This window comes from Carassius carassius, chromosome 6 (genome assembly GCF_963082965.1).
Source record: "Carassius carassius chromosome 6, fCarCar2.1, whole genome shotgun sequence".
Classification (NCBI taxonomy): Eukaryota; Metazoa; Chordata; class Actinopteri; order Cypriniformes; family Cyprinidae; genus Carassius; species Carassius carassius.
The window spans coordinates 18,093,677-18,106,321 of record NC_081760.1 but is presented as its reverse complement, the minus strand read 5'-3'; the positions used below and the strand labels follow the sequence as shown (position 1 = coordinate 18,106,321).

The window sequence follows — 12,645 nt, the reverse complement described above, 5'->3', positions numbered from 1 at the left end:
AATAATATAATAATCCAAGCCTACAATACAAAGTATTTAAAGCCTAATCAGTATTTATAACTAAACAATTCTCTTTTCGGCTCAAGACTGCATTGGTATAGCGTATGGGTCTGCCACGTGATTAAGGAATGAGGCAAAAACCCGAAAGATGAACTAATCAATTCTTTTTCCATCTCAAGACTGCATTGACTGACACAGGTGAACTTCTACTAGTAGAACAGAACCTATAGAATATTACGCATGCGCGACTGAATGAATCACTCCCCGAGACGACTCGTTCTTCCTGAGTCAAAATGAACGAATCATTCAAGAACGACACATCACTATTCGTGCCTCGTCAGGGCTTCCTCTGGGCCAACGGCCAGGGTTTTTTGGGCCAATGAAAATCTTGTGCCAAAGCGGGCCAGCTGGGGCTAGAGGAGTGGTTATGAACAAAGGTGGAGTTTCTCCACGCCTGAAGAGCTTTAGCGCCGTTCATTTCAGAAAGCTAACAGCTATAACACCAGCATTAAAAACTTTTAAAAATAAGTTGAGCTCAAAACTCACTTTCAGTCAGCAGTAGGGCTGTCAAAATTGCTCAAAAATGACGTTCGAATATTCCCTTTAAAAAAAAATGAATATTCTAACTATTCAAACATCTGGTTGCACATGTATCAGTGACGCGCATTAAGTCAATAACAGGACAAAATAATACACAGAGACATAACTACCTGTATAGGTAGTCTATTTAAGTTTAAACATATTTGACAATGTATTTGTCACGTACGGTGATACAAGAAACAAGGAGAGATCCAATTGAAGGTGTGAGATTTATTACAAGGGCAAATCCAAAGGGGTAAACAGTCCAGGCAGGGTCAAAACCAGAAAATCCAAAAAACATAACAAGAACAAGAACATACAATAAGAGCAGACTCTGGGAAGTATCAAACATACAACAAGGACTCCGTGACAAAGACTCAGACAGACCAGGTATAAATACACAAAAGGATAATGGGGAAACTGGAGACAGGTGGGGAACAATCAATTAACTAAACAAGGAGGAAGGTGACCAAATAAGGAGACAGGAAGTGATAATATGATACACACCGTGGGAACAGGAGGACACCTAGTGGAAACCCAGGGAACACAACCCAGACACTGGGACATCAACTAATGGCCAAGACCGCAGACCTCACCCTCTCTCGCCCTCACCCTCACGCTTTCTGCGCATAACGGTTTAAATGAACAAACAAATTTTGAGTGCTGATCAAGAGTTTTGTGCAAGCAATTTAAGGTCGCGACTCTTGTCCCAAATATAGCAGGCTTCATTCAGTGATTGAAACAAATATTATTCATATTAATTGAAGTTTTACAGCATATAAAATTTACATTGAATGCTCCGAGCAAGGTGTGCTGTGGTAAACGTGGAACTTTTCCTTGACATGAAACGATAAATAATCAAACCTCGGTTCCATTGCTTGACAGAAATCCCTGAAGCCTGCCCCATCCACGACACTGATCGGTCTCATGTCCTTACAAATGAACAAAATTAATTTATCCGTTATGGCCTCTTGTCGTGTTGCAGACAGAGAGCTTGTGGTAGGCGATGCAAATTAACATTATGTGTCAAGACGTGACTGTTTAGCTGGAGTTCCACACATTATGCCATGCTCATTTGGGTGCACATTTTTGAGATGTGACCTCATGTTGCTAGTGGTCGAATGGTATGCTAATTGTATCTTAAATAGCTTGCATACAATTTTATCTCGCAGGTCAACAATTTTACCTCGCTTTCTCTGCTGCGGTCGAGTTGGGCTCTGCACTTTCTGCCATCTTACATGAACTTCCAAGTCTTCAACTTTCAGCAGTGATGCTGTGCCAGACTGTGCGACTCCTGTGACCTGTCCCTTAACCCTCAGGTGTGCTGATGTGCGCAAAGCAGACAGCCACGCCTCTACTACCACAGGCGTTTTTTCCATTTTTTTTTTTTTCAAATATTAATTTTCACCTTCGAAATTATTTTTTTTAACTATTCGAATATATATTCGAATTTAGATTATTCAATGACGGCCCTAGTCAGCAGCGAGTGTTTGAAATAATTTGATCTGATCCGGTGTGGATTATAATCACCATAAAAGGCAGAAATATTTATAAGCGATGCAAAAGACTATGCACGCTAAGCATTGAAGTTACCATAGTAAACATGGTAAACTGTGACCGCTTGAAGAAATCAGACGTCAGCTTCTTATTCTCTATCACAATCATGTAGTAACCTATTTTATCTGTCATAAGTCTCGTCTCGAGAGTTTAGCTCCACGTAGCCGTTGTCATAAAAATATAATAATGTTTTTTGTTCGGGAGCTTTTATAAAAATAGAGATATTATCATTCATTCTAAATGTGGTGTATGTGACTACAAATAAACAGAAACAGTCTCGACTGAATAAGCAGGCTATTTTCATAACACTTCAGCGTTAAAAATAAATAAAATAGAAATAATGTTACATTTATTTCTGTGTGACAAATTTTCAGTCCTTATAAATTAATTCATTATGCTCAATGTATCACTTATAGTAAAACATTGATGCTTTTCGATTTAAATATTTAACAGGTAACATGTTAGTATGCAAACAAAAGGCCACTGTTATCACGTTTTGTGTTCGCCCATGTTCCAGTGATTTATTTCTTATTAGTTTTCTGATAACTTCTCTTTGTTGGTGAAATGATGGGGTTACATGACATTTTTCCTGAGTGGCATGTGAAGGGCGGGTTTTAGTGAAGCGCAGTGGAGCTTCTGGCTCGACAGTGGAAATTCTTTGGCTTCGGTGCTACTGGCCTGAGGCTATTAGCCCCGCCTGGCCCATTTTAAGCCCTGGCTCACACTGGCCCGACAGTGGAAAAGCGGCTACTGAATAAGGATGTGGTCTGCTTTGAGCCTTGAACAAGGCAAATAATTCTGAACGTGCCAAGAAGCTATTACTTTGGTCATCAAGGATTGGATACTTGCTGACTGCATGTTCTGGTTGTCCTTTCTTATAAACTTTCACTAAGCATATTTTTGAACAAGAATGAGCTGACTGGTTTGTACCACATACCTCTGTGCAAAGGTAATTAACATTAGCTGAGTCACTGAGGTTCTCTTCCCTTTCACTTTCTTGTTTGGTACATTCTTGTTCTACAGGCTTCGAAAGTCCAAGGGTTCCATCCCGGATGCATAGCTGTGGAGTGCCGTTCACGTTCACATTCTCTGTATTTCAGTGGTGTTCTGCAGTCTCTGGCTAAGTGAGACATTGATGCACAACATCTAAAACATAATTTTTTTCTTTGAGATTTTGTGTTCCTCAATGGGCTTTGCTCTGAATCCTCAGCACTCTGCAAGGGGGTTGGGTTTGTTATGGATAGGACAGGTTTTGGTTAGATCGTCTATTTTCCAGGGAAAGCGTTTATGTCGGTCTTGTGTGCAGATATGACACCTTTTGATTCCATGTTCCTAGCTGAGAGCTTCTCGTATATGGGAGTTGCTGGTAGACAGCTTGAAGCTGGGGTCATTTCTTATCCTGGCTTAACAACATACAAACTGTGCAAAGAAGGAAAACAGAGGAAAGGATACATTGTATTCATTGTTGTACCTTGTTCCAATGGAAACCCATGTCTCCTGCAGATTATGTGACAATTTATCTACGACTGGGTTGATACCATAAGCAGTGTCTAGGTAGGTTAACCCTGGTAAGTAACCATACTCTTTGGCAGACTGGAGCTACAGGAGAATATTGTAGAGTTCTCTTAACTTTGTATTGTCTTTGTTGGATATGCGATGAAAGTTGCCAAGCTTTCTATAAAATGCACTTTCTATAACCTCAAGGGTCTGACGACTCTTTACCAAACCAGTTTGCTATGAAGTCCAGTTCCTCACCTGCTGTCAGATCCAGTCCTTCAATGACATTGATGAAGGAAGCTTTCCACGCTATAATTTTCGGCATGGTCATCATACTTTGTGAGCCCAGTTCTGTGCCAAGCTTTTGTGAGGTCTGGCATGCTGTCTGCTTGGGTAGGATCTGTGTTTGGCAACTGGAAACACTGAGCTTGAGAAATTTGTGATTCAGCTGGTTTTGTGACCTCAGCCATCTTTGGCTGTTCATCAGTTACGTGTGAAATGGTGTCATCGTTGTGTGAATGATTCACCTGAGTGACATCTGTTGCTGGTGACAGATTCATTTTGCTTTGCAACTGACATCTATGGAAGCTGTCTATGGTAACCCATTTGCTTTGTTCCTCAACATACTCATTTGTTTGCTCTTGGATGGTTAGGGGTATGTCTGAAGTGCTTTTGGAATCACCATGATAAAATCTCAGCCTCAGCATGCACAGCTGCCACCTCCTTTTCTGCTTGTAATACTTCCAGTGTAGCCTCCAATGTTGCTTTCTCTGCTTTCTAATGTTTTTTTTTTTTTTTTTTCATGGCCAGCTCTCTCTTTGAAATTGATGCACATGCTCGTGCCGCTTCAGCCACAGCACTTGCTGCTGTATTACTGGTCGAAGATCTTGAAGAGGTTCCCTTAGAACTGACTGACAAAGCTTTACCAGATTTGCTGGGTTTATCCTCCACTCTTAAACTCTTAAAGATCTGTAAAGTTGCAAAGACTAAAGTCTCAAATCCAAAGAGATATTATTTATAAACGTAATATACGGCCTCCTAAAATGGTTCATTCTAACATGGCCCCACATGTGTATGTCACAATGTGTGAAGATTTGCTTAACACTGCCCAAGTTCACACAAAGAAAGAAGGTGTAACTTTTATTCTTGCTTTTATTCTCGCCCCTGCCATGTTGTGGAGACACCGTCAACTCACTTTTATTGTCACATCACCACTGCACATGTGCCTTGGTGAGTGAAATTCTTGGGAGCGTGCTCCAGAAATTGCAGAAACAATTAACATGTAATCATACAGACTTCAACAGTTGAAAATGTGCAATATGCACATATAGTCAGTACACACAGTGTACTATTAGCTGTGTGTACTATGTGAAAGCAAAACTACTTTGTATGGCCTTCCAAAAGAGGAAACAACTAGAAATCAGTGGTTAAGTTGTATTTACAACAATTTCAGAACAGTTCAACCCAAACATTCAGATGTGTGCTGCACATTTTATGAAGGATGACCGTTTCCTGAACCACAAAGGCTGTTTCTACATAGTTGGACAATTCCAACTTTGTAGGGACAGTCTGTCACTTCTGACTCACAGTCTGCAAGTATGTTTTTTTATATTAAAAAATAATTTGCCAATGATGATTCATACGTAAGTTTTGAGCAGTGTAGAGTGTCCCCACTGGATTCAATAAATGCCTCCTTTGTGATGGGTTTTATTAGTTTTGTCTCGTCTAGTGATGTCAGAGCACACCTCGCTTTTTTAGAACAATGAGCTTTTCGATGCATTTCATAAAGACAGGGCATAGAGGAGAAACAATAGTGTACATTATATGGAAAATCGTGTTTTTTAAACCTTTAACCACATAAACACATTGCATTAAACCAAATACACAAAATATTATTTTTAGCAACATCATATGACCACTTTAACCTTTCCGAAGTTTGACAGGAAGTTAAAATCAATCCATTGTAAAGTAGAGAAATTAAACCTTCAACTCCAGCATTTATTGCAGCTTTGATGAACTCTAAAATGGACCAAAGTTAAACTAAAGGAGAAAAAATACAATATCTAATTAGTCTTATGACTAAACTTGTTCAAATAACACAAATTATGATATACAGGTTACAAGAATGCTGTTAATTTTACAAACATTTGCTTATTAAAATAGATTTTTATATATCTCCAAGAATATTTATGATTTGCATTGAAAAAGCTTAAAGGGGTCATATGATGCTATTTTAAAAATCATTATTTTGTGTATTATTATATTATTTGGTGCAACAGAATATGTTGACATGCTTTGTTAAAAAAAAAAAAAACATTATTTTTAAAATTCTCTAAATTATTGTAGGTCCTCTATGCCCCCACCTATCTCAAACGTGTCGTTTTCAACAAAGCCCCTCATTTCACAAGCGCAGTCTGCTCTGATTGGCCAGCTGACCCAGTGCATTGTGATTTGGCGAACCCCACAAGCACACGTCGGAAATGTATAGCCCCTTACAATTATCGTGAGCTTTGACTTTCAAAGTAAATATAAAGACAGTTAATAATGTCATTAGTTTTACCATCAGTTCAAGCCTGAAAGGGCAACAGTCGCGTGACAGACACAGTGTTGATGCAGTACACAAGCCACGGTTAAGACAACTGAGGTGCTATGATTTCTGACAGGCTGTGATATAACGCTGTTCCCCTCACACACACACACACACACACACACGATGCATTACTCTACAGTCGTGGCCAAAAGTTTTGAGAATTACATAAATATTGGAAATATATATTGGAAAGTTGCTGCTTAAGTTTTTATAATAGCAATTTGCATATACTCCAGAATGTTATGAAGAGTGATCAGATGAATTGCATAGTCCTTCTTTGCCATGAAAATTAACTTAATCCCAAAAAAACCTTTCCACTGCATTTCATTGCTGTCATTAAAGGACCTGCTGAGATCATTTCAATAATCGTCTTGTTAACTCAGGTGAGAATGTTGACGAGCACAAGGCTGGAGATCATTATGTCAGGCTGATTGGGTTAGAATGGCAGACTTGACATGTTAAAAGGTGGGTGATGCTTGAAATCATTGTCCTTCCATTGTTAACCATGGTGACCTGCAAAGAAACGCGTGCAGCCATCATTGCGTTGCATAAAAATGGCTTCACAGGCAAGGATATTGTGGCTACTAAGATTGCACTTAAATCAACAATTTATAGGATCATCAAGAACTTCAAGGAAAGAAGTTCAATTCTTGTAAAGAAGGCTTCAGGGCTTCCAAGAAAGTCCAGCAAGCGCCAGTATCGTCTCCTAAAGAGGATTCAGCTGCGGGATCGGAGTGCCACCAGTGCAGAGCTTGCTCAGGAATGGCAGCAGGCAGGTGTGAGCGCATCTGCACGCACAGTGAGGCGAAGACTTTTGGAAGATTGCCTAGTGTCAAGAAGGGCAGCAAAGAAGCCACTTCTCTCCAAAAAAAACATCAGGGACAGATTGATCTTCTGCAGAAAGCATAGTGAATGGACTGCTGAGGACTGGGGCAAAGTCATATTCTCCCATGAAGCCCCTTTCCGATTGTTTGGGGCATCTGGAAAAAGGCTTGTCCGCAGGGCCGGATTAACCATACGGGCAACTGGGCAATTGCCCAGGGGCCCAAGACCTCTAAAGGGCCCAGGGCAGCAAGGGCACGAGCAAAATACTGCATCTGGTAATCTCCCGCTTTACATTAAACAAACTGTCAACACGGGCTTTTGCGCTGCACAGAGAGACGCTGCGCTGCCTATGACTTTGAACGTGAGTTGAGAGCGGTTGAGAGTCAGTCTCATGCGGAATGACCAATGAAGAGAGGGCCTCAAGTTAAGACCCTCTCCTCATTGGTCAGTCCGCATGAGGTTGGTCAAATGTTACGCCGAGCGGGTTACGTCAGGCGTTGCTACAACAGAAAAAAATCTGACATGGAGAAGCTAAATGGGAGCGCGAAGCGGAAATTTAAAAAAGGAAAACGGAAAATCAGAAACGCAGAAAATGTAAAGTATATACCTAAAATAGGTCATTTCTTCACTCCTGTTAATGTTGCCGACAGTTCTGTTAAGTCAGCTTCCGTCAACGACGAGGACAACTCAGCTAGCCAGGACTTTTCTACAAGATGCCAAATGAAAGCAAACATGCATTTCCTCATTATTTAGGATTAAAATTGTGTGTTTTGCCAGGTTTTGTAGTATTTATTTTTATCTTGTCTTCTAGAGAGAAATTGTGTCACAGACACGGCTCTGCACTTTCTATTTTAGCTATTGGACATGAACTTGTTATTGGCCTTGATTTTGAAGATGTTATACTGTACACCAGTTTGCACAGTCAAAGTCCAGAAAAAAGCCATTGTAAGATGTGTTTGCCAAATGAAGGCATTTCAAATTCAAACATGCACTTCCTCATTATTTAGGACTAAAATTGTGTGTTTTGCCAGATTATGTAGCATTTATTTCTGTCTTGTCGTCTTCAGAGAAATTGACAGATTTCTAAATGTTTATGTAGCACTACAATGTTTAACTGGTTAATTGTGCTGTGATATGTTGTTGTTCTATTTTAAAACAAGTTAAAAGGAGCTTAGGATAAAAATGTTTATGAGCAGATAACAGTGATACTGCATTTTATTTATTTATTTTTTCCTTGAGGTGCCAGCTTTATTAAAATGCTGTATATTGTTGTGGAGGGAAAACTGGCAGATTTCAAATTGTTTGTGTTGGACTAATAACTTGATTGCCTTGTTGAATTCTGAGGAAACAGGGTCACCCTGTCAGGGTGATTTCTGCTTAAAATAAGCTGAGGACCAAAATGTTTCTTGATGTGTTGTCTGTGGTCTTCTGTTATAGCTATATCAATTCAATACATTTCTATTGGGAATAAATGTTGTTAAATAAACAATGGTTTGAAAGTGGTTGCTTATTTATTCATTTTTGTGAAAATGGAGGATATTTCCCTCCCTCTCAATGTAGTGGGTCAGTTTTACCAGATTATACAGATGCTGATGTGTTTTGTTTTCATAGCATTATATGTGAGTGAATGTCTTTGATAGGGGACATAGTAGTGCATTTGTAGTTCTATGAGCATTTAAATATTTGTAAATCAAAATACACCTGATGACAGTTAGAATTTGATATGTATATGTATATTAGTATATGACCATATTATGGTGATCCTGGGGTCGTGATGATGGGGCCCTTGAATATTGTTGCCCAGGGTACAACAAAGTGTTAATCTGGCCCTGCTTGTCCGGAGAAGAAAAGGTGAGCGCTACCATCAGTCCTGTGTCATGCCAACAGTAAAGCATCCTGACACCATTCATGTGTGGGGTTGCTTCTCATCCAAGGGAGTGGGCTCACTCACAATTCTGCCCAAAAACACAGCCGTGAATAAAGAATGGTACCAAAACACCCTCCAACAGCAACTTTTTCCAACAATCCAACAACAGTTTGGTGAAGAACAATGCATTTTCCAGCACGATGGAGCACCGTGCCATAAGGCAAAAGTGATAACTAAGTGGCTTGGGGACCAGAATGTTGAAATTTTGGGTCCATGGCCTGGAAACTCCCCAGATCTTAATCCCATTGAGAACTTGTGGTCAATCCTCGAGGCGGGTGGACAAACAAAAACCCACTAATTCTGACAAACTCCAAGAAGTGATTATGAAAGAATGGGTTGCTATCAGTCAGGATTTGGCCAAGAAGTTGATTGAGAGCATGCCCAGTCGAATTGCAGAGGTCCTGAAAAAGAAGGGCCAACACTGCAAATACTGACTCTTTGCATAAATGTCATGTAATTGTCGCTTAAAGCCTTTGAAACATATGAAGTGCTTGTAATTATATTTCAGTACATCACAGAAACAACTGAAACAAAGATCTAAAAGCAGTTTAGCAGCAAACTTTTTGAAAACTAATATTTATGTAATTCTCAAAACTTTTGGCCACGACTGTACACTGCACAAAACTCCGCATTTGAACAGTCAGTACACTTAAACTGTTACAAAAACACACTTACAGTCACGGATTCAGAAGTGGCAGATCATCATAGCAAAGTCGGAACTGGCAAATTAAATTATTATTTTTTTTTTTATAAATAGCCTTTGTGCTCAGCCAGCCTTGTACGCTCTTAAGTTCATAAAACTGTCTGCTATAAAATGTGTAACACTTTCGAACAACTGGGTTGTGCTGTTCTGTTTTAAACAAATCTTAACCAATGATTCCTCTGCATCTACTTCCAAAAGGCCAAATAAAGTGCTTTTGCACAGAAACACACAGCGTCTCCCTGACATGGCTGCATCAACACTATGGGTGTTCCTGAAATCACGCCGCCTTTCTTTGCATTACGCAAATATTTCCATATCGTGACGTAGACATGGGGGCGTGTTTGAATGAGGCGTTTTAACCCAGTCTGGATCAGCCTTCTCTTTTAGATGGAATAAATCCTTTTGTGGGAGACTTTGAACTTTGTAACTCTGCAGATCATATACATGCACAAATAGCAACATAAGTGAGTGAGTGATTGACGTGACATTCAGCCAAGTATGGTGACCCATACTCAGAATTTGTGCTCTGCATTTAACCCATCCGAAGTGCACACACACAGAGCAGTGAACACACACCCGGAGCAGTGGGCAGCCATTTATGGCACCTAAGTTGTGGTATTGAAGGTGGAGAGAGAACTGTACATGCACTCCCCCCACCTACAATTCCTGCCGGCCAGGGACTCGAACTCACAACCTTTCGATTGGGAGTCCGACTCTCTAACCATTAGGCCACGACTTCCCACATAACACACTAAAGAAAAGGAAATCGCATCATATGACCCCTTTAAGATAACATGCTATGCTAATAAATGACAACATCTTATCTACTTTACACATTAATATAAAAATATATATATCACCCAAAACAAATAGAAAAACAAGCTCTTCAAAACTCTTTAAAGCAAGGATTGAGGATAACCCAAAAAAAAAGCACCCCATCTAAAAAAATCATACATCAGCCATGTGTTCAGCTGTTGACTTCCTGCTTTACACATCATCCACAGATTCCCAAAGCGTCCACCACTAGATGGCAGTTCCACAACATTAACAGTAAATACTGTTACACAGGCACAGCACAGTTTCAATCTCTGTATTTCTGTCATCCTTCAGCAGCTGCAGCCTCAGGGTTTGAACCTACAGCAGTTCGTGTTGGTTCAGCCAGGCCACTCCATCAGTACTCAGATTGAGCCGCAGTTCATCATATCACCTTCACCTCAGGGTCAGACTGGTAAGAGTGTTTCCACCATGTTGTGATGCTGCTGTTCCTCATCAGCAATTCTAACTTGTCTGTGTCTGTCTTAGGTCTCCTGCAAGCTCAAAATCTCCTGACTCAACTACCTCAAAGCCAAGCTAACCTCCTCCCAACTCAGACCAGCATCACCCTCACCACACAGGTCACAACACTGATCAAACCTCAGCCATATTCTGTTCACACTGTCACTTTACTAGAGCTGGGCAAGTTAACACATTATCGCGTTAATGCATTAAGTGATTAATGGCAACAATTATTTTATTGTGCATTAATGCAGATTTTTATTATTATGAAAGACTGTTGCTAACTGGCTCTGAATTCACATACAGACAAACCACAAGTCACAGGAAGGGAGGCTTGTTGATCAGTACTGGCTTGAGAGGGGTTTCATCAGACATCTCACATGAATACTCCCAATAAAATCACTTTGGCTAAGCATTAACATTCAAAAAACACTGTCCACTGTTATTTTTAACAGAAAAGAATGCAATGTGCTCGTAATCATGACTAGCATAAGTGGGAAATAGGAAGTTACAGTGGAGTACATCGATTTGTTAACTTTGTGGTTTATAATTGATAAACCACAAAATTGATAAACATGGTGAGACACGGCCCTCTAACAGGTTCTGCGCTCTGGCGCAGTTAGCGCTCGCGCTCACACTCACTGATCTATATATAACTTAACTTCGCTCTGGCCCACCTCCTCCAACTGAGCAAGGGACAGCTAAACAAACTGCACCTGCACATGGCTTGGAACAATCACACTAACCAAAACAGACTTTGGGGGTCAAGCGCTCGGGCTCAAAACGCCTAGTGTGAGAGTACACCCTTATTCTCCCGCATCCCGCTCAAGCGAGTTTCTACCCACCCACACTCGCCCATCAAGTGTTAGGTTGCGATGGGTCCCGCGATTGTGCAGGTCTGGCAAAGGCAAATAGCTTGTTTTATATTTAATTTGATTGCATTAATGTTATAAGTTGAGATTTACAAGAAATATTTTAACTGCTACTATTTAAAAGGAATACTGTTGTAAAAAAGCACCTGATTTGTTTAAAGTGTTTGCAAACCAAATGTTATTGCACTTTTGTTCATATAGCAGTACTTGTAAAATAAAAAAAGTGCACAATACACTACTTTTGAATACATTATTGAATTTTGTGCATAATCATGTGATTTAATCAAGATTAAAAAAATATATATATTGTTGCCCAGCACTACAGGGCCCTAATATATATATTACATTTAAATTTACATTACATTTAAACATTTAGCAGACGCTTTTATCCAAAGCGACTTACAAATGAGAACAATAGAAGCAGTCAGGTCAACAAGAGAACAACAGCAGTCTACAAGTGCCATGACAAGTCTCGGTTAGTCTAGTACCGAACGCATAGCCAAGGTGTTTTTTTTTTTTTTTTTTTTTTTTATGAAAGACAAGAAAAGGAAAAGTGCTAGTATTAGTTGGTTAAGTGCTCGCGAAAAAGATGAGTCTTTTTGATGTTTCAGTAAAGACTCAGCTGTACGAATTGAGATTGGGAGGTCATTCAACTAGCTCGGCACAGTCCAGGAAAATGTCCTTGAGAGTAATTTTGAACTTCTTTGGCCAGTTTCAGTTGATTTATGAATTCAATTGATTAGACATTACCATTAAAGCGGAATCCAGAAAAAGGAAAAAAAAAACAGTTTGGTAAAAAATAAAACTCATTTCATAGGGC

At 39.8% G+C, this 12,645-nt stretch overlaps 1 protein-coding gene across 5 annotated transcripts in view; it reads left to right on the top strand.

Annotated features, from left to right (window-relative positions):
- Positions 1-12,645, top strand: part of LOC132142453 (POU domain, class 2, transcription factor 1-like) — a 149,141-nt gene that overhangs the window by 103,769 nt on the left and 32,727 nt on the right. For all 5 annotated transcript variants that reach the window (XM_059552335.1, XM_059552333.1, XM_059552337.1 and 2 more), the window contains exons 5-6: positions 10,789-10,906; positions 10,981-11,072. In XM_059552335.1, coding sequence (XP_059408318.1) covers positions 10,789-10,906; positions 10,981-11,072 — 210 coding nt within the window. The remainder of the gene's footprint in view (positions 1-10,788; positions 10,907-10,980; positions 11,073-12,645) is intronic.